This window comes from Halyomorpha halys, unplaced genomic scaffold (genome assembly GCF_000696795.3).
Source record: "Halyomorpha halys isolate HHAL.00 unplaced genomic scaffold, Hhal_1.1 Scaffold130.1, whole genome shotgun sequence".
Taxonomy (NCBI): Eukaryota; Metazoa; Arthropoda; class Insecta; order Hemiptera; family Pentatomidae; genus Halyomorpha; species Halyomorpha halys.
Genome location: NW_027107593.1, coordinates 69,588 through 91,102, shown reverse-complemented (window position 1 = coordinate 91,102; position 21,515 = coordinate 69,588). Strand labels below are relative to the sequence as shown.

Genomic DNA, 21,515 nt, shown 5'->3' with positions numbered 1-21,515 from the left:
TTTAAAAAATAAAACAAATGAGCGACCTTAACATACCATTTTCCATATTTTTATTGTTATTTTTCCCATATTTTTTTATTATGCATAATAAATAATAATAACAATAAATAATATATTTTTTCTACACATTGTTATTAAATATTTGGGGATAGCTCAGTTAAATAATTGAAAATAAGAAAATAACTGAAGTAAATAAAATCTTAATCATAATAAATAAATACAATAAGACAAATAATAATTAAATAAATAAAAACAATAAGACAAATGAGCTGCTTAAATATATCGTTTTTCCTCTCATAAATTGCATATTTATCAGTTCTGTTTGTCACTCTAAAATTTTATTTTATCTCAATTTCTTTATTTTTTTCTCTTCTTCTTTTTCTTAAATTCACTTTATTAAGAGTTATTGTTTTAATCTCTTTATTTTATCTTTATATTTTGTTTTATTTATAACATTAGGGATGTCTTTTGTATGATACTATACCCTCCCCCCCCCATAATCAATTGTTAAAAAAAAAATGTACCTCTTACCATGTAATGTATACCATGTATATGTATATATGTATATGTATACCATGTAATTTCTATACTTGTATTTTGAACTAATGCTATTAGCTTTCATTGAGAAACAGGCCCCTGGGCGAACTGGTTTTAAATAAACAAATAACAACATATCGTTTTACCAATTTTTATTATTATTTTTGTTATTTTTTTTTTTATTATTTTTCATAATTTCATTCATTCATTACTACGTCATTAATATATATATATATATATATGTATGTATATAGGATTAATGAACACTTAGAGCAATAATAACCACTGCTTTGAATGTGGGAGTTTGTACTATTATTTTTCAAAAAAATCCTTTCAGATACTTAAAGACCTGACGTAAAATATTATCGGAAAACATAGATTCTATTTAGTAAACAGTGCAAAATAATCCCAGGACACACAGTTTTACTACCGAGAATATCTAGCAATAGCAATTCGAGAGAGGAAAAAAAGGCATTTCCTCCAACTGACCCTGATCCTGTTCACGGGCCAAAGAATAGGCACACTGGGAAAGAAGGCTGTTAATTCCTCGGCCACCTTTGTACCTTCGACCTTGTACATTTTTCTTCTAGCGATAAGGAATCCTGTTTTTTTAAACTTTTCTTCACGATGATCCCATATCCCGTTCCTTCTCCCAGAGATGCCGGAGGAGCAGAGATGGCCCTGAGCTCTCGGGAATGGCCAGCTTCCTGCTCGTGGGCGTCCAGCCTCTCTTATCTCAATTAACAGGCGTCGTTGTCAATTGGCGATCCTTGGAAGATATGGGGACGCTCGTGGCCCCGTTGAACAAGCTTAATAGACAAGCTCAATTCCACATTCTGTCCCATACCTGAGGAGATAAGTGATCAAGTATTACATAACTTGCACAATTCTCGACAAGAGAACCAAGAAAAAAAACAGTTATTTCACTCCAATTTCGGACTACTTTAATGAAAAAAATGTATAATTACAAGCCAAAATTGATGCATCTGCTATACTTAGCAGATGCATCAATTTTTACTAAATTTCCAAGATCTTTAAGGGCTGTATAGCCAATCGAAAAAAAAGAAGAAGGAAAAGAGGTATCATACACCGCTAGAAATACAAAAATTTTAGAAAAATTAATATTTAATATAGAACGTCGTAGGTTATACTAGAGCAGGGGTAGCCAAAAAATCGATCACGAGGCCAATTGATTACTTTGATGAAAACTATGTATAATTACTAGTCAAAATTGATGAGTCTGCCAAGTATAGGTAGGGGGAATAAAAAATGGCGGCTGCTTGAAAGCGATAAAAAAAAAAATAATTTTTCATTTGGAGCTCTATATCTTAAAAAGTATGAACAACACAAGAAAACCTAAGAGAACGTCATTTAAAGAAGAGTAAATTTGCTAAAATATGAGAAAATAATTTTCATAGAAATTAAAACTAAAAATTTTTTGGATTCGATGTTGGGTGTTTCATAACTCCTTATGCGGGATCTACACGTTTACTAACTTTTCACAAATTCATAACTCGAACAAATTCTTGGTAAACAAAGAAAGCAACAAACGTACTACGTACTACGTATCCACATGCTTTTTGTTCTTTTGAATTTTTTAGGCTATTGCAATCGATTTATTCTATTCTAATTATAATAAGGAATAAAATAGTGAAAGGTAAATGATAATACTGCATAACGTATTAATTCAAAATTCATTCTAGAACATTTTTTATCAGAAACATGTTAATTCAATTACATAAATATATGATGTCTTCATAAATAGATATTTGTGCTATTTTGAATCCAAAATAAACTGCTGAAGTTAATAAACAAAATTTGACACAATGTATTTAGATCGAATCGATAGAAATTTAAAATATAAAACCTTAAATTAGAGTTATACATTGAGTTCAAAGGTTGGGATAGTTCTCTAATTAATTAAAACACATTGAGCACAAACATTTTTTTGTTTTTCTCTACTTCTAAAACAATGCAAACTGAACACAAATGTGTGTAACTAACTTAATGATCAGCCTTTAATTATTATAATTATCTATTTACCTTGCCTTATTTCTAAAATTAGAATAGTTACTTATCTGCTTTTCATCATCCTTTCCACTATCGTAACGATTATTAAACAAATTATAATTGCCTAGCTAGATAATTTTCAAATCTCACGGAAATCCCACTGGTGCGGATCAGTACACCATACCAAAGCTATGACTATGGAACAACTAGGCCTTACCAAAACCAACAACGGGCGTTGATGACCAGGCTGTTAAACGCCCTTTTAAAACAAAACAAACGTGTGGATGTGGCACGAGCACCCTTTTGATGTCTCCAAAAGCCTCAACGTCTCGGCCAACAAATTCAGGCCAACTTGTACCACCCAATCCAAAAAATCTATCCACAGGATAGAGCATGCGTGACTTTGCCAATGTTTGTCAAACGTGTAGAGGCACCTTTATTATGAATCAGAAAAATTGAAATTTATCGATCTTAAAATCGATTACATTTTCATGTTCTGCTTCTACAAAGACATTAAAGGACCGTAAAGTTGCCTCTCTACATGTTTGCCAAACAATGGCAAATTAGTGTATGCGCTAGCATGAGTTATTTGAATTGGCTGGTACAAGTTGGCCTGAATTTGCGGCCAACCCATTCAGTGTCGATTTGTGCGTCCACACGTTTGTGTTTAGTTTGCATTGTTTTAGAACTGCCAAAAGATAAATTCCCGAGCCTCTGGAGTTAATTATTAACTCTTCTTTTTGGTGGTATATTTTAAAATTCTTTTGATTCGGTGTAAATACATTGTTTCAAATCTTGTCAATTGACTTTAGCAATTTATTTTTTATTTAACATAGTAGAAATATTTATTTATGGAGATATATATTTCCAAGTAATTAAATTGAAAAGTTTCTGATAAAAATTCTTATAGGTTATGTAGTACTATTTGTATGAATATTTATCATCTACAACTTACATAACTGATAATTACGTTTCCTTTCATTTCTCTCATCTTTATATTGTTCCTCTTTATAGTAATAATAGAGTAAATCGAATATGATAGCCGAAAAAATTCAAAAAAATAATACAAGGGAGTAGATTTGTAGCTTCCTTTGTTTACCAATATTTGTTCAAGTCTTGGATTTGTGACAAGTGGTAAACGGTTAGATCTAGTATCAAACACTAAAACATTAATGCGTCCTTTGGAAGTGCATAAGCTCCGATGATATCGCTTGCATTGTTTCCGTCATCAATTCCCGTAGAAAGTTTCTCTTTTGGTGAACAATGACACGCCTAACTGGTGGTATTTCTTAGCGACGATAATCTGACAGGAACAATCCTCAGAATGATATCTACCAATCATTATCACTGAGACAATCAGTTTGAAAGTAAGATAGTTCATTGACTCTGTTGCATGAACAAGTTCTATCTTTCAAAGACGTGATTAAAAACAAGAGGCTAATCTTGTTAACCGACTTTGTTGTAAATAATGAATCGATTCTGGTTTAATTTGTAGACTATATAACTTATAGATCAAAAGTTTTCCAATTGTCGCAAATCTAAGACTTGAACAATTATATAATACAAATATTTATAAAATTACAACCAAAATATACTTCTTGTAAAGTTGGTCATACAGTCAAAATTAGAAAAACAAGTAATAATCGTATTTAATGTTCTTTAAGACCCTTAAATATGAATTGTCATAGAAATCAAATATTAAAAAATTTTGGACTTAATGTTCCATATTTATAACTCATTATGCTTGCCAATCGTCGCAAATCCAAGACTTCAACAAATACAAAGGAAGCAACAAACGTCGATATCCACATGCTTGTTTGGTTCCTTTAAATCTTTTCGATTATTACAAACGATTTACTCTATTTTAACTATAAAAAGAAACAAACAATAAAGATAATCGACATGAAAGGGAACTTAAATATCTGGCGTGTCTGCCACTTCTGCCATTGAGCTTGTATCGAAATAAAATTAATACAATTATTTCGGTAAACAAAATTTATCATCCTAAGAAGATAATTTTCCTATAGTCATAACATATGGTAAACTAACAATCTTCCTAAATTCATCATTCACTTTATTCAATGCTGAAACCAATTCACAAAAAATAAATTGTATGGCTAATAACATCTAGTTTGAAGTGTCTTTCTTAGAATTCACTGAACATCAAAATAAAATTTGGTATTAAAATTTATGGAATTGAGCTCTGGGGCTCCACCAAACCATCAAATTCTTCCCGCATCCAATCGTTACAATCCAAAATCCTACGTAAAATCCTTGATGCTCCATATTACGTCACAAATAAACTCATCCACAAAGACCTTAACATCCCATTCGTTGCAGATTTGACCCAAAACGGATATGCGTCTTTTGATTCCAAACTCCTTAACCATCCTAACCCATAAATTCCTTATCTTTCATCCTTAACGATCCTTGATAATCCTCCGAGGCGTCTGAAAAGAAGATGGCCACAGGACCTTCTTATTTAAATTAATGTTTGAAGTACCACCAATGGGTGCTTCCTTCCCAAGATTTTCAAGTGTATATGAAACATACAACATATTTACTTATTGTATTATTTTGCACAGTTGTAAATTACATTAAATAAATAAATAAAAAAGGGATTAAAATTATAATAGCCTGGTAAAATAACAAATTAAATTAAATACACAAAGGATTTTGGAAGTTGGTAAAGAATGTATTATGATGCACAGCAATGCAATGCTTGGTATGGTTGGTAAAGAATGTATTATTAAATTAAATATAGATTAAAGGAAGCTTATGATAAGTAGAGAATTATCTGACTTATTAAAAACGACTATTAAAAAAAAATAACTTAAGAGTTAATTGTTTGTTGTTTATTCCAATCAGTTTTATTTATTCATCTTAATTAAACTATTTGACCTTCAAAACAAAAGGAGGATTTTTTGCTGGATCTATGTGTTTGTCACTTTCCGCAATTTTTAGACTGATACAAATGTTTTTTTCTGGCATTATTCAATATACTGTAATAACTGCATATTAATATTTTAACTTTCATAGTTAACCCTAACACCCTTCTTCATTATTAATTTTATAGTGTATCAAAATTAGAATTTGAAACAAATATAAATAAAATTTAAAAAAATATAAATAAAATATACAAATATTAATTTGACATTCATATAAAGATACCTATACCCAACATTTAGGTGCCTCCTTAATTAATATTAATTATTATAATAATCATAATTAATAATAATTATTAAATTAATAATAATCATTAATTAAGTTTACCAAACCATGGTAATTGTGCGGGCATGTGCAAGAGTGTGGATGGTTAATTTGGCTTGGCTGGCACAAGTAGATTTACTCAGAATCTATAGAATTTAAAAATATACTATTTTAAACTAGAATAAATTACTGAATCCATAGGTTGGGGAAATTCTTTAATTAATTAAAACACATAGAGCATAAAATTTTTCAGTTGGCTGTTCTAAAACAATGCTATTGAACAAAAACATGTGGATGTGCCAAAAACACTCAACGGATCCAGCTTGTACCAGCCAATCCAAATAACTTGTCTATACACTTGCAAGTGCAAGAATTTTCCCTTATTTGGCAAATGTGTAGAGACACTTTTAGATCTAAAACTCACAAAAAAAAACCTCTATCAATCAAAATAGGTTTATAATCTATATTTTTCTAGTTTATTAAGTCAATGAAAGACTCAATAACAGTAAAAATATTAAATTATTGTATTCCCTTGACTCATATTTTATCAGTTAAAATTGTTATTTTAATGAATTTATTGAATATAAGGTATTTCCATTCACCATTATTTGTGCTATGTTAAATCAAAAATAAACTGCTAAAGTAAATTAACAAGATTTAAAACCATCTATTTACACCAAATTGATAGAAATTTAAAATATACAATCTTAAACAAGTGTTAATTATTGAATTCAAAGATTGGGTAGATTCTTTAATTAATTAAAACACAGAGACAAAAATATTTTCAGTTGATAGTTCTAAAACAATGCAAACTGAAAGTATAAAACAAATGCCCTTTGATTTGTGCCAAAAACCAACACTCAACATTTTGACCACAAATTCAGGCCAACCTGTACCAGCCAAGCCAAATAACCAATCCACACTCTTGCTCATGCGCGCACATTTGCCATGGTTTGGCAAACTTGTAGAGACACCTTATTGTTGGACATAGGTATCTTTATATGAATGTCAAATTAATATTTGTACATTTTATTTATATTTTTAAAAATTTTATTTATATGAGTTTCAAATTCTAATTTTGATACACTATAAAATTAAGTATGAAGAAGGGTATGGTAGATATGAAGGTTAAACGTTAATATAATCGATTAATGTTAATTATAGATTAATATAATTGAATTAATATGAAGTTATTACTATGAATCAAATGACACCAGAAAAAAAATTTGTACAAGTCTAAGAATTGCAGAATGTGGCAAATATATAGATCCAGCAAAAAACCTTCCTTTTGTTTTGAAGGTCAAATAGTTTAATGAAGATGAAAAAATAAAAATAATTGGAATAAACGACAAATAATTATCTCTTAGGTTATTTTTTATAATAGTCGTTTTTAATAAGTCAGATAATTCTCTACTTATCATAAGCTTCCTTTAATCTATATTTAATTTAATACTACATTCATTACCAACTTCCAAAATCCTTTGTGTATTTAATTTAATTTGTTATTTTACCAGCCTATTATAATTTTAATACCAAATTTTATTTTGATGTTCAATGAATTCTAAAAAAGAGACTACAAAATAGATGTTTTTAGCCATACAATATATTTTGTATGAATTGGTTTCAGCATTGAATAAAGTGAATGATTCAATGGTTGATGAATTTTGGAAGATTTTTAGTTGACCATATGTTTTGGCTATAGGAAATTATCTTTGAACGATGAAAAATTTTGTTTGCCAAAATAATTGTATTAATTTTATTTTGACAAAAGCTCACTGGCAGAAGTGGTAGACACACCCTGTTATCCTCATACAGATGATTTAAAATCATATTTATTCAGATCAAAATTTTCACTATAGTTATAATGTTCCGAGAGCATTTCAGATTGTCTCTATTCTACAACTACAAACATGGAATTCGATTAAAAATAAGAACATAAAATATGCCATGAAAAAATTAAAGCATTTAATATTTTGTACTGTTTAGATGTATACAATTCACATGTACACAGGTGCATCCCCTCCGAAAAATTGTACAATATTTAATCTCTATCATTAAATATTTAATCTCTTTATTGATTAAAACTTAAATTAATTGAATTGCTTAAATTGAGTAGTTATTTATAATATTTTTTCTTTTGTTCCAGAATTGAACTAACTGGAGTAATATATGATTCGAAAGAAAAACAACTAAATGAAGAAAAAGGAAGCCAAGAAATACAAAAGGTTCATCCAACATCGTATGTTTTGAGTTTTTATTTTCTCTGAATAGATTTTCTCAAATAGACAATTGAAATATCTATAACTGACTTTATTCTAATTCTAGAGATTTTGATGCTCTCCTTCATGTTGTGAAAAGCAGTCTCGGATCTGGTCTTTTAGCCATGTCCGATGGCTTTAAGAATGCCGGAACCGTAGTTGGATTGGTAGGAACAGTCTTTGTAGGAATTCTATGCACACATTGTACCTATGTCATGGTGAGTTACCTTATATTATAAGTAGCTGTTTAATACTTAAATTTACATATGTAAGTAAATCATATAGCATGATATAAAATACAAATACTTGATTTTCCTATTAATATTTCATTAATTACTATTTTTCATAATTTATTGTTGTTTAAGAGGCTTATATATTAACTAAAATAGAAAGTGCAGTTTGTCCTGGAGTTAGAAATAAGTCCTAGCAAAGTTAAACATATGGTATAAATTCCTTTTGACATAAATCATTTATTTACTGATTCATTTCTACTCACAAATGTCTCTATTGGCTGATAAGAACATTATTAGTTATCTAATAATCAAAAGCTTTTAAAAAATCCATTTAGTTATCTTGTTATTTATAAAATTATTACTACAGTCAATTTCTTGGTATGATATTTATAAAAATTGAGTAAAGATAATATAATTTTATCTTTTCTACTCTTAAAGGGGTTCCTTTTTAACTTAGTTTAATTGAGGTTAATTTTTTGACCTTCCGGCTGGGTCGACTATTGCTCCCTGTTAAATTTTAACATTTTACTAACACAAGATATTTTTATTTTATAAAAATGATCTATACCAAACAGTGCAAACTTGATGCATACAAATCAGTTACACTGGCAAATAATGTATTATGCCGCTTCATCCTCAGCATTACAGAATCTCCAAAGAGGTGATCCCATAAACTTAAGGTTGAACATGTGTTATTAAGTCTACAGTGACCTGTTAAGGTCTCTGGGATTTTCCTCAGATAACTCCTGTCCAGCTGAAGTAATATTTCCCTTCGGCCACCACAGCGTTCGTCCAGGAACTGTTTAGAATGTAGCTGACTTTTATTTAGCCAATAAAGCTTAGCTTTATTTTACTTTTTAGTGTTTCAAAGGGTTATACCACATAGAGGTTCCTGGATAATAGGAATGATCTCAGAACTACTCCTGTCAGCATTCTCGTTTCCAGAAATGCCATTTAAATACATACAAAATAATATTCAGCTTACACCATTGATTCCCAACAGATGGTTTACGAGAGTTCTTTAAGTGGGGCCCAGAAGGGTCCGGCGACTGTATACTTTGTTAGGACTAATTATTACAAATTTTTATCAATAACTTTTCCTGATGTTTGAGTTTTAGTTAAAATATTTTATCAGTTAAATATATAAGTAGGTTAATATGAACTTTTAAGCAATCTAATTTTCAAACATTGCTCTAAGTCAAAGTGGGGACGTTCCACCCATGATTGAATTTCTTACTTAGTGGTTCACACACTTCTATTCACATTCCCCTAACCACTAATGATGTTAAAAAAAAAAAACTTTTTAACTTATACATTGAAAATTAAAAAAATGTTTTTAGTTTTGACTGCCGTCAAAATAGCCCTGAAGAAGCCCTGCAACGTGGGGCGAAACGTTGGCTCATTAAATTAGTATATTTCTACTATTTGAGTTTTTCTTGACCGCACCCGGACCATATTCCTTTCAAAATTAAAAAATATTTGTTTAGCTTCTTTCAAGTAAGTGTTAAATAAAACAATCCAAAAAAAAAAGTTTAATTTGTGAAAATCAAAAAACCCACAACCGGTAAATATGTAAATAAATACAAAAGTAATAATAATGTTAACCACTATGACCCATGAGGTGTCATGGGTTCAACACTTTGAAGGAAATATCGTTTTTAGAACAACAGTTATACAAGGAGGTAATAGTTTCAAAATCACGCTCAGCCACTAGATTTTTCCCCAACACTAAGGAATCTACTTTATGAGACTGGGTGGACCCCAGGAAGGCTCTAGAACCCACAGGGTTGACCCATGGCTACTTTTTAACAGAAAATAATTATCTCCCATAGCCAGACACAAAAACCTAGGTCATTGGAGTTAGTAGTGTAGTGCCTACCACTGTGCCACCAAGCTCCCTATAAATGTAATAAAATATATAAATTTATAAAATGTAGAGAAACATTCCATATTCTTTAACTAATAATCATCAACGATGCTGGTCCTGGTAATGCCATGGGGTAAGTTAACTTTAAGGTACTTTTTTAAACCCCTGATGGCTATCCAGAGGTTCCCATCCCGAATTAACAAAGTGATAGTGCAAATATTCCTTTTTCAGGGCCACCAAGAGATAAGTTTATATTAATATAAAATACTAATAAATAATCAAAGCCCCCCTGATGGGAATCCAACTCACACCGTTCCACACTGGACATTATAGGAACCTCGTTCCAATATGCTTGGCCATCACAGCCTTAATTATCTATGATATTATTAAATAACAACTAAATTAATTCTAAAATATTAAGTAAAAAAGATAAATATTTGAGAGAGCTAATTTAACTTTTAACATTGTTTAAATTTCAAAAGAAAACTTAATATTATGTTGGAATTTTAAAGAAAGATTGGTGAAATCTGAAGACTAGTTCTTCTCTTCTATTATACTCTGTTCCCTCATCCTGTATCTGTCAATTTGCTTGGGTTTTGTGTGAAACTACTCACTCATGATGAATTGTTGAGTATGAGCAAAATGGTGTTGCTCTAAGACTGTTCACTCTTCTAACCTGTACAGACCTATTGGGCTTCAGTACCCACACTCCTTCTTGGGTTTACCAATAGATGGCAGCATCTTGATTTCCTATACTAAATGTGTGAGGGTTCTTCCTCAAACAACCTTTGTTCTAAAAACAGTACTTCCTTACAAAGTACTGAACTCCTGTCTCTTTATAGGTAGTAACAGTTCACAATATTATTGCTGACCATTGTAAAGCTATGAAGATATTAAATTTCACTTACACTATTTTAGGGACATATTGAAAATATCTCTAAATATTTGTTTCAGGTAAAATGTTCTCAAGATATGTGTCGGATGCTAAATAAACCATTTCTTGGTTATACTGAAACAGTTGAACAATCTTTTTTATACTGTGCAAACAAAAGGTTTAGCAAATATGCTGGATTTGTCAGGTAAGAAACAGAAGACTTAACTTTCTTTTTTAACTATTTTTAATCATATAGGCTAATCTATTAATTAAAAGAGGTATTACAAATCGGATGATATTTGTTTTTTCAGAAATTGTGTCGAAGGTTCCATGTTTTTTACTTATTATGGAGTGAATACAGTTTATATTATACTTGTGTCTAACTCATTTCAGTCAGTAAGTACTACTTCTTTATTTTCATAAATGATTTAAGTCAAACATAGAAAAATAACATACTGATATAATTTTAAATGCTGGTGTATATCTGTTGATTTAAATTTAATCTGTTGGTTTTTATTGAGTTCTGATTTCTTTAAATTCCTGGCAAATACTCAGCATAACTACTTATACACTAAGAGCTTCAAGTCTCGTTTTATGAAGGCCTAAAATAATATATAACCACTAAGCAATTTAATTCTCTTTATTAGGAAATGTCCTTATTAAATTCTCATTGATCATGATGGTTCCCTAACCAGTAGCTTATAGCTTAGGTTGAAATTGACTTTTCAAAATGTCCCTTCACCAAAAAAATTGCTTAAATTTCTACAAACTGTTCCCCAAAATCATTTCTATTATCTCTGTCAAAAAACAAATGAATCACATTTAAGAAAGAGATGATTAACTGAAGGGGTCCTTCTAAAAAGGTGTTTACTGAAAAATTTAACAAAACAATTTTTTCGAACTAAAAAGCTCATTTTGGAACTAATCGGACCGGTGCTAGGAACCAAGACAGCAATGAATCAGAACTTAGTCCTCAACAAAGACTCTTTAAAATTGGGAATTTGTTAATTTAGTCAAAGCTCAGACTTTTTTTCTTATCCATGAAATGTTAGAACGAACCTTTTTAGAGAGAGTTCTTCAACTGTTCATTCGTGTTGAGATATGAAATAATATTATTGAATATTGTTTAAATAAATCAATAGGTATGCATGTTAAGTCTCAACACTCTTTATTATATCAACAGTCCAATGTTTTGGCCAATTTGGCCATCCTCAATGACAATCTTAAATATAAATTTACACCTCATATCCAATTATTTAAAAACATTTTGCAAGCTATTCTGCCCAGGTCATTAATTAAAAGTCAAAACATCCTATTTTGTCACCATTTCATTACTTTTTTAAAACTTTTAATTTTAGATCAACTTAACTATCATATAGTTTAGTTTGCTTATATTATAATTGATATCAATAGCCTGCAAAACGTTTTTAAATAGAGGTGTAAATTTATATTTAAGATTGTCCTTGAGGATGACCAAATTAGCCAAAACAATAGACTGTTGATGAAATAATAAAGAGTGTTGAGAATTATCAAGGATACTTTCTTATTTCTCATCCTCATTAAGTGCCTTTCAGCATGGAGGAGCCTCTAACCACTTGGTCCAAACATCTTGGTCCATGGCAAGCATCTTCATCTGAGCCAATGTTTTTCCTCTTTCCAGAACAGTCGTTGGATATGTTCTATATAGCTCCTTCTAGATCTGCCTCGTGGTCTCCTACCAGTCGGCCTCACCTCCATACATTTTCATGGCTCTCTGTCTTCCCCCATTCTACAGACGTGTCCATACCATCGGAGCTGTCTGTGTTCAATCACTGATTTTACTGAGAGGATCTGAAGTTCTTCTCTTATTCTTTCATTCTTTATCCTATCTCTCCTAGTTTTGCCGAATATTCTTCGCAATAGAATTATTATGGATACCAATTTATTTATCCAAACAATAAATACCAGTCTCAAGAAATTGAAAAGATTACATATATTATTGAATATATTATCAGGACAGATTTTTTTTCTATCAAATAGAATTTTTCTTTTTTAGATAATAGAGAAAGAATTTGATATCCACTACGACATCAGAGTATACATTTGTGCTTTTGCAATTCCATTTTTTCTGGTCGGCATTGTGAGAAATATGAAATTCTTGGTACCATTCAGCGCTATTGCAAATGTGCTTCTCTTTGTTGGTCTGTGCCTGACATTTTACTACCTCTTCACTGACCTTCCACCCATCTCTAGCAGGCCAGTAGCTGTTAAACTTACACAGTTTCCTCTGTTCTTCTCAACGGTACTTTTTGGCATGGAAGGGATTGGAACGGTAAGATTTTTAATTACAAAAATCATTTGTTAATTAAAAAAAAATATATTGATTTAATATATATTTTCTTTTTAAGATGCTACCAATAGAAAACTCCATGAAGAAACCTAAACATTTTCTTGGATGTCCCGGAGTTTTAACTATTGCCATGACCATTGTAGTGTCACTATTTTGCGGGCTTGGTCTTTTTGGTTATGTTAAATATGGAGAGGAAACTGAGGCCAACATCACTCTGAACCTTCCAGGAGATGCGTTAGTATTATTATTTTTCATTTATAAAGAAAAAAAAGATTGCATGATTTCAATAGTCACCAGACATTCTACCTTTAATGATCCACAACCAACAACATTTAGTTCTCTTTTCATTCCTATACAAAATGAAAATAAAATATAAATATATATTTGTGTGAATAATCAAAGTGTATTAATAAACATTTAAAAAGATTATTATTAAATTTAATCCCATCCTTGGTAATTTATGGACTTAATTATCAATCAATTATAATTAAAAAAATTTGCAGCACTTTTTTGACTCTTTATTACACTTCCAATAAATAAATAAGAGTCTGCCAGTCAAGTCATGCTATATGTAAGAATTGAGGCTGTTTCAAAACGTCAAAAAAAAAAAATTTTCATTTGGAGCTTCAGATCTTTAAAAATAACTATAACAACAGAAAACCTAATAGAACATTATTTGAAGTAGAGTAAATTTACTAGAATTTGAGCCCTATATGAGCTATTTATGCTCAATAGTTCCCAAGATATACTATTTTAGAAAGCAATGTTTCACAAAAAATGTTCTGAAAATTAATAGTCAGTGAATTTATTTTGGGAAATCTATATCTCAGGAATCTAATCTCAGTTTTCTAATTTCTAATTCTAGTTTTCTCAGGAAAACTAATTTAATGTTGTATAAGTAATTTATGACTTTTATTTTCATAGGAGAAATAGTTTTCATGATATTTGCCAAAATAAATTTTTAAAATGTTGATTTCTAATTGTATGGCAATAACTACTGGCTTATGAAAAATTTGGTCTGAAACCATTAGAGTTACAAATGTTATGTTAAATATGCTTTCATATATTATTGTACTTTAATGCCTTCTTCTAATTTTAATTTTTTTTTCAACCTATTAAATTTATTTATTTTTGTTTTGAACTCAGGTTGGCACAGTCTGTAAAGATATTGGTTGCTCTTGCTGTCTTATTTAGCTATGGTCTTCAGTTAGCTGCTTCAATGGATGTTGTTTGGAAGCGAGTACAGCATCGTTTTGACAAAAGTAATGAAACAAAGAGATACTACCAAGTACGAGCTGGAATGATCATCGGCACAGGTAATCCAAGTTCACATTTTATATTAAATAAATTATTTTTAAACTTTTCATAACTTTTATATCAATAAATAGTTTATTTTTTTTTTAATGATCAAAAAGAATAGTACTGTCGAGGTGGTTGTGTATGATCTGACTCTAATTGACTATGTTAGGTACGCTTGACCAGATGCCCTCGACTACACATGTTTGACATTAGTAAGATAGTTGATTAGGAGGTGAATAGATAGGATGAGACTTAGGGTACCAGCTGTAAGTTCTCTAAGGGTACTATTCCTATTGGTACAAAAGATGTTTGTGAGCCCGGAGGATAGCCAGTTGCTGGGTTAGGCATCACCTATAAGAACTAACTTTTTGATGATCCAGTATATTCTTTTTGGTAAACTTTATTTATTAAATCAACATATTTACAATTATAACACTATTTACATGTTTATATAAAACATTATAAAATTATTTTCATTTTACTGAGCACAATATATTACTAGAGAAGACATAGGTTGTGCTCTAAGGTGGAACGAACTGGAGCTCTTCGTTTTGATGGGAAGCGATAATGGTGTTAGAATGGGCAGTCCCTGATAGATAGCATTCAAAATATTTGACATAAACAATATCAAAAATTGAAATAAGAGGCAACATTAAGGAAATATTTTCCCATCTTTACCTTTGGTTTCAAATTACACTTTTGATTTGATAATGAGAACACTTCATCAAGGTCACCTGCACCTTATTTTGACTGCTATCACAGATTATATAAATAAATAACAAAACATTATTACAAATCTTAAGCATCATTTTATAAGATACTTATATATTTTTTCTGAATTTAAGAATTCATTTTTTTTAAGACTGATCTGAAATTGACCAACAGTTAGGTCACTTATCGTCTTCTTCCATTTTCAATGATCCAAACTCTTACTAATTTTATCTACACCACATGATCAATATATAATAATACAATAATTATATGTATTTATTTTAATTATATATTTTTTATTTCCTTTAGTTATCCTGGCACTTGCTGTACCAAACCTGGGCCCTGTGATTTCTTTAATCGGAGCAGTAGGATTTTCAATGTGTGGCTTCTTTTTCCCAGCACTTTGTGAAACAATAATTTGTTGGGAAAAAGGATTTGGAAAATGGAACTATATTTTATGGAAGAATATTTTCTTAGGAATAGTAGCGATCCTTGCTGTTGTTTCTGGAAGCATAACATCGATGGCTGATATAATAGCAGAATACTCATGATCCTAACTAGTTACTATGATTTTTTTTTTATTTATTGATAGACAATTACGACATATCATCCAATTATTTTAAACAATATTTCGAAAACAGAATCAATATCTGCGGCTATCTGAGGATGATGTACAATTGATAAATTTAGTACATCTTGGTATGAATACCAAGGGAAGGGAAATAAAAATGTGAAGGTTTTCATAAAAATAAATAAATACATTTTTAAAAAAGAGGTATAAACATTAAAATTAACCTCAAGTATTAACTATTAGAAAGTAAATTGCAAGAGTAAAATGAGAAGGACATTATTAAACTACCAAAAAGTATTAAAAGCCCCCTTATTATTTTTTAAAATCATTATATAATAGCCTATATTAAATATATTAAAATTATATATATTTTTTTATTTCAAATAGTTAAAAAAATAATTCAGTGTCAAATCTGCTGAACCACAAACAATTTGATACAAGAAGAATAAAGAAATCAAAATGATATATTTTAAAAATGGGGTCACTAATTTGGTAATATTGTATTAACTGATTATTATAGTAAAATAATGTACACTTAAAATTTAAATGATTGAGATCTATGGCAAATTAATAATTTTTTTTTACTTAAAAAGTCGTTATGTATTTGATTTATGTATTTATATATTAGCAATTAATATATATAATTACATGAGGAATATATATTTTTCCTAGATAAAATTTATTTTATTAAATATCTTGCCTTATTTGAGAAAGATTAATGTAGAAATGAAAGTATCAGTGTATCATTTATAATTATCTAAGTTTAGTACCAAAATTAATTTATTTTAAATAAAAAAACAATTTCACTCATAAGAACTTAAAATTAAGCACAAAAAAATTACTGATATGATTCATCTCAAAGAGGCATATTTTGTATTGTAAGACAATTCCGCAAAGGAAAATATAATGTGTAAATAGTGCATACATAGTTTGCAATTAGTTACCATTTTTTTTTTTAATTTGCAAATTTTAGTGATTAGTCCATGTAAAAGCAGATATTAAGATCAAAATTGTAAATAGTAGTTGTTGTTTTTGTAGATATGTGTATTTGTAAATCCTTACTGTATATTCCTAAACTGGCTGTAAATATATATAAAATAAATAAATGTCAAAAATATGTAACACTTATCTGAAAAGCAATTTATCCTTTCATCACTAAGTCTATTATAAATATATTGGCCTAGTCCGCCAATTTCGGCCACTGTGCTATTAAATGTCATCGACCTGTAAGACTTTAGATACTGCATTATCATTTGTGCTGTATTCTTGGAGAAAGGTCAGTGCTGCAGCCAGTCTCTGTTTCTCCTTATGGTCTCCCGTTAGGATTTTCAGATCCCACCGAGCTCAAAATTTGTGGTAACCAGCCTTCTCCACCACAATTTGATGCACTAAACTCCGTGAAATTTGGAGAAAATTTTTCGACAATTCTATAATTGTGAAACAACGGTTTTCACGAATTTCTTCATTGATTTGCATTGCTAGGTCATCAGTCACAAAGCTAGGCCTGCCACTGCGGTCCTCGTCCTGAAGACTGGTACGCCATTTTTAAAATCAACGCACCATTGCCTCATTCAGCTTTCACTCACTATCCCCTACCCGTAAACATCGTAAAGCTGACGATAAAATTCAGGCCTGTTTTTTCGAGCCAACAAAAACCGAATTACAGACCGCACTTCACAAGTGGCGGGATTTTCTATTGCAGGGCACATTTTTACGACTCACAGAGAGCAAAGTGAGGAACGCACAGTCCTTACGCTATAACAGCTGGATGCGTAATGAATTTAGGAATGTTCGGCTCTACACCCGCCCATCGCCACGATGGACCAAAATGTCTGTTACTTTCTGGACTGCCCTCGTATAAATTCAACCTTCGTTCTAGAATTTTCATCAGAAGTTTTTTAATTTAATTATTTAAACATATAATGTCTTCATAATTGTACTATAGTAAATAAAAATTAACTGGTAAATTTAATTATCAAGATTTGAAACAACGTATTTACACCAAATTGATAGAATTTTAAAATATAAAGGTAGGAGAAATTCTTTTATTAATTAAAACAAGGAACACACAAATATTCATCTGCTGACAGTTCTAAAATAATGCAAACTTAAAACAAACGTGAGGATGCATTATAACCACCCTTTGATTTGTGACAAAAACCAACATGTACCAGCCAAGCCAAACAAATCATTGAACAAGTTGGTATCCACATGCTTTCATGTTCTTTTAACTTTTGTCACTACAATCGATTTTCATTCTAAAAAGGAACAAAATAAAGATAGGAAATGTAAATATCAGCAAAGTAAGTTGTGGATGACAAAAATTCATATAAATAGTAAGTACTAATTTCAATTTGCGCCATGTATCCTCTGAAGCAGTCCCCGCCCGGAAACCCGAACGGGGAACTAGTTTACCTCCGGATAATGAGCGTTTTACCACAGTAGGATCCATGATTGTTTTGTGAACTAAAAAATAAGTGAGTAGGGCGTTCAAACCCTACGTCACACCGTCCAGCAAGCCTATGGAGCCGCTCTCATTGTTGGTCAGCGATTGGACTTTGCCGAGAGGAACTTCCGAGGAACTTTCCACCGACCATCCCCAAATCCGCCACCCGTGGGACGCTCCCCTACGTGGTAATGATCCCGCGCGAGGTAGTAGATAGATAGTAAGTACTACATAGCCTGCAAATTGTTATTCTTCTTATTATTCTAGAATTTTTTTTTTTTAATTATTTTTGAAATACTTTTTATTTATTGAAAGATATTACAATCTGCCACACAGTTGTGGACAATAGGTAATAATTATGAACGATCACATTCACACAAAGACAAAATAAAAAAAAAATTAAAAGAAAAAATCTCTCTTAAAATATATACAAACAGAAGAATAAACAAAATGAACGCAATCAAACTATGTGTATGAAACAAAAAAATATCAAACTGATAAAATAATATAATCTCTAGCCACATTTACACTTTTATATACAATATTTACAGAATCGACCTGAGGATCCCTGAGCCCACTCTATCCCCCACGTGTGAGGGCTAGAGCAGAGCTCAAAAGATCCCTCTCACCGCATCACTGGTAGTGAGCCAGTGGGAGCTGAGCAAGTGCGCTAAAGCCGAAAACAGAATTTTTATTAGAAACTTAATTTAGTTACCTTGTAATTGTTAATTTAATTACTCAGACATATAATGTCTTTATAGATATATATTTGTGCTATATTAAATAAAAAAAAAACTGAATCCAAAGGTTGAGGAAATTCTTTTATTAATTAAACACAGAGATGAAAAATATTATTCTCTTGGCAGATCTAAAACAGTCCTATCTGAAAACCAACGTGTGGATGCGGCACAAGCGCCCTTTGATTTGTGCCTAAAAATCGACACTCAACGGCTTGGTCACAAATCCAGGCTATTTTGTACCTGCCAAACTAAATGACCTAGCCACTCGCTCGCCCAAGGTGCATGTTAGGCAAACATGTACAGGCACCTTTGGAAAAAATAATTTACGAATGGAAATGTGAATAATTGTTTTCTAGTAAATCAGGACTCTGGTTGAATAAAGTAAAGAATTATTTGACAAATCAAAAATCACTTTATTTATAAATTCCATTTGACACAATCACACAAAATATTTTAGATATTTTTTATGATCGGAGTGGCATTGATGATATATATTGGCTTACAGATATTCTTTCTTTAATTATTAATAACTTTATTTGATTTCTTGAGAAACAATATATATTATTAGAAATTTCGAGATATATTGTTACAAAGTAAGAAGTTTTGATAATATTCACTGATCGAAGCGGTCCTTCATCTGACTGAACGTAACGAACGCCGACAATGCACTGGCAACAAACTGAAATTCAAAATACCAATATATATAATTGAATCCTATAAAATTTTATCTATTTATAAATATCTCAAAATCGTGAATAATAAATTATATAAAAAAACTTACAGTAAGAAACGTTTCTCTGTTGAGCAGAAATACAGGTGCCTTGTACGCAGTCACGTGGATGGGTTTGTTAGAAATAGTCACAACCAACCGAAGTGTATCTGTGTTGGTCTTGTTACTCTCGTACCAAGGCGAGCTGTAGACAACGAATGCTAACTTTTCAGCCTAAATAAATACAAATATACAATAAATGCTTTATAAATCTAAATGGCATTAATGATGAGGCCTAGAATTACTCCTTTATAATATTATAAGACTACTAAGATCCCCAGGTAGTGCTTTTCCATAGAAATTTTAAAAAAACGTAATCCTCGTTAACCTTCCGACTGCTCTACAGTATTCCTTAATAACGGTGCTCTTACCCTTGTCGAACAGATCCGCTACTTTGGACTACATCTGGACAAACGACTAACTTGGAATCCTCACACAAGACTGAAAAGACAGGAAACTGCACGTCGATTACGACAGCATTTACTCGACAAACTGTCTAAACTTCCATTTCTTTCCAAAAGACTGATCCACATACAGAGTTGAGCATGAGGGCTCCACTAAACCTAACTAGACATAAAGACCTTAATGTTCCATATGTTACCGATCTAGCTCAAACCAGATATCATCTTCCCATAATAAACTTCCAAACTCATTAGTTTCTAACCTTGCACTTCCATTACCGACAATCCTCCGAGGCGCCTGAAAAGAAGTGGCCTCGAGATCTTCTAATGTAAAAATGTCTTTAGAGTGCAACCAATGAGTAATTTCTCTGCATTCCTATATCACAACATTATGAACTTACATCAAATTTACTAGATGTATTATTATCTAAGTACAGTTGTAAATGTCAATAAATAAATAATTAATTTAAGGAATATAAGGTATTTTTCAATCGCCTGTTTTTGTTTTAAAATTTGAATATTTACGAACAGATACATTGCATAAATAGAAGATGATTATTGTTATAGAAAGATTTACTACGACATTTTAACTCTTTTTTTTACTAATTTTTATGAAAAAAAAATTTCAAAAATATCTATATTAATTTACCTCAACAGTCAATCTTCCAGCAGCGTCAGATAGCAGGAACAAGTATGTTAGAGCAACCATGACATAAATAGACATACATATGGACTGGAACATACTATCGTTATCTTTCTGAAAAAAATAGAAAGGATAGATTATTTTGTGAAATAAAAGAGGTGTTCTTTTATATCTAACCTGCAGGTAGTTTTAAATATTAAATAATAAATTTGAGAATCAATTATAGTTAAATTAATCAGAAGTTGAAACATTCTTCGCATTTTGATTGAAACATTTTTGAACAGTTACTTTGATTAGAAAAAAAATTCTTTCCATAAGAGTATTATTTTGTCTACCAGAATATTTATATTTGAAAACTGTTAATATAGTCCCATATTACTGTTTCTTGAACAATTGATATGTTCACTATCGCCTGCCTATTGCTAAAACCATTTTTTTACTATTGGCCACAAGGAACACTAATGATGCTGATAATACGAGGGGAGGGGGTATTTTTAGTTCATATATTTTGTTATTATATATGTATATATAGTTGACCGTAAAAATTGATATATAAGAAGATGGTCAGGGTTGCGGTCAAAAGTGAAACAAAAATAGTTTACAACTATTTATTTTCC

The 21,515-nt window shown here is 30.6% G+C and overlaps 2 protein-coding genes across 3 annotated transcripts in view; one reads left to right on the top strand and one right to left on the bottom strand.

Moving 5' to 3' along the window:
- Window positions 1–17,017, top strand: part of LOC106678242 (proton-coupled amino acid transporter-like protein pathetic) — a 187,828-nt gene extending 170,811 nt beyond the window's left edge. For both annotated transcript variants that reach the window (XM_067045983.1, XM_014416657.3), the window contains exons 3-10: window positions 7,904–7,996; window positions 8,083–8,233; window positions 11,070–11,194; window positions 11,301–11,385; window positions 13,025–13,300; window positions 13,377–13,552; window positions 14,465–14,634; window positions 15,638–17,017. In XM_067045983.1, coding sequence (XP_066902084.1) covers window positions 7,904–7,996; window positions 8,083–8,233; window positions 11,070–11,194; window positions 11,301–11,385; window positions 13,025–13,300; window positions 13,377–13,552; window positions 14,465–14,634; window positions 15,638–15,879 — 1,318 coding nt within the window. In that variant the 3' untranslated portion in view covers window positions 15,880–17,017. The remainder of the gene's footprint in view (window positions 1–7,903; window positions 7,997–8,082; window positions 8,234–11,069; window positions 11,195–11,300; window positions 11,386–13,024; window positions 13,301–13,376; window positions 13,553–14,464; window positions 14,635–15,637) is intronic.
- Window positions 17,018–19,523: 2,506 nt separating this feature from the next.
- LOC106678240 (odorant receptor 22c) overlaps window positions 19,524–21,515 on the bottom strand; it is a 22,381-nt gene continuing 20,389 nt past the window's right edge. Inside the window, exons 5-7 of the mRNA XM_014416654.3 lie at window positions 20,905–21,012; window positions 19,867–20,028; window positions 19,524–19,764 (exon numbers count right to left, since the gene is read on the bottom strand). Coding sequence (XP_014272140.3) covers window positions 19,699–19,764; window positions 19,867–20,028; window positions 20,905–21,012 — 336 coding nt within the window. The 3' untranslated portion in view covers window positions 19,524–19,698. The remainder of the gene's footprint in view (window positions 19,765–19,866; window positions 20,029–20,904; window positions 21,013–21,515) is intronic.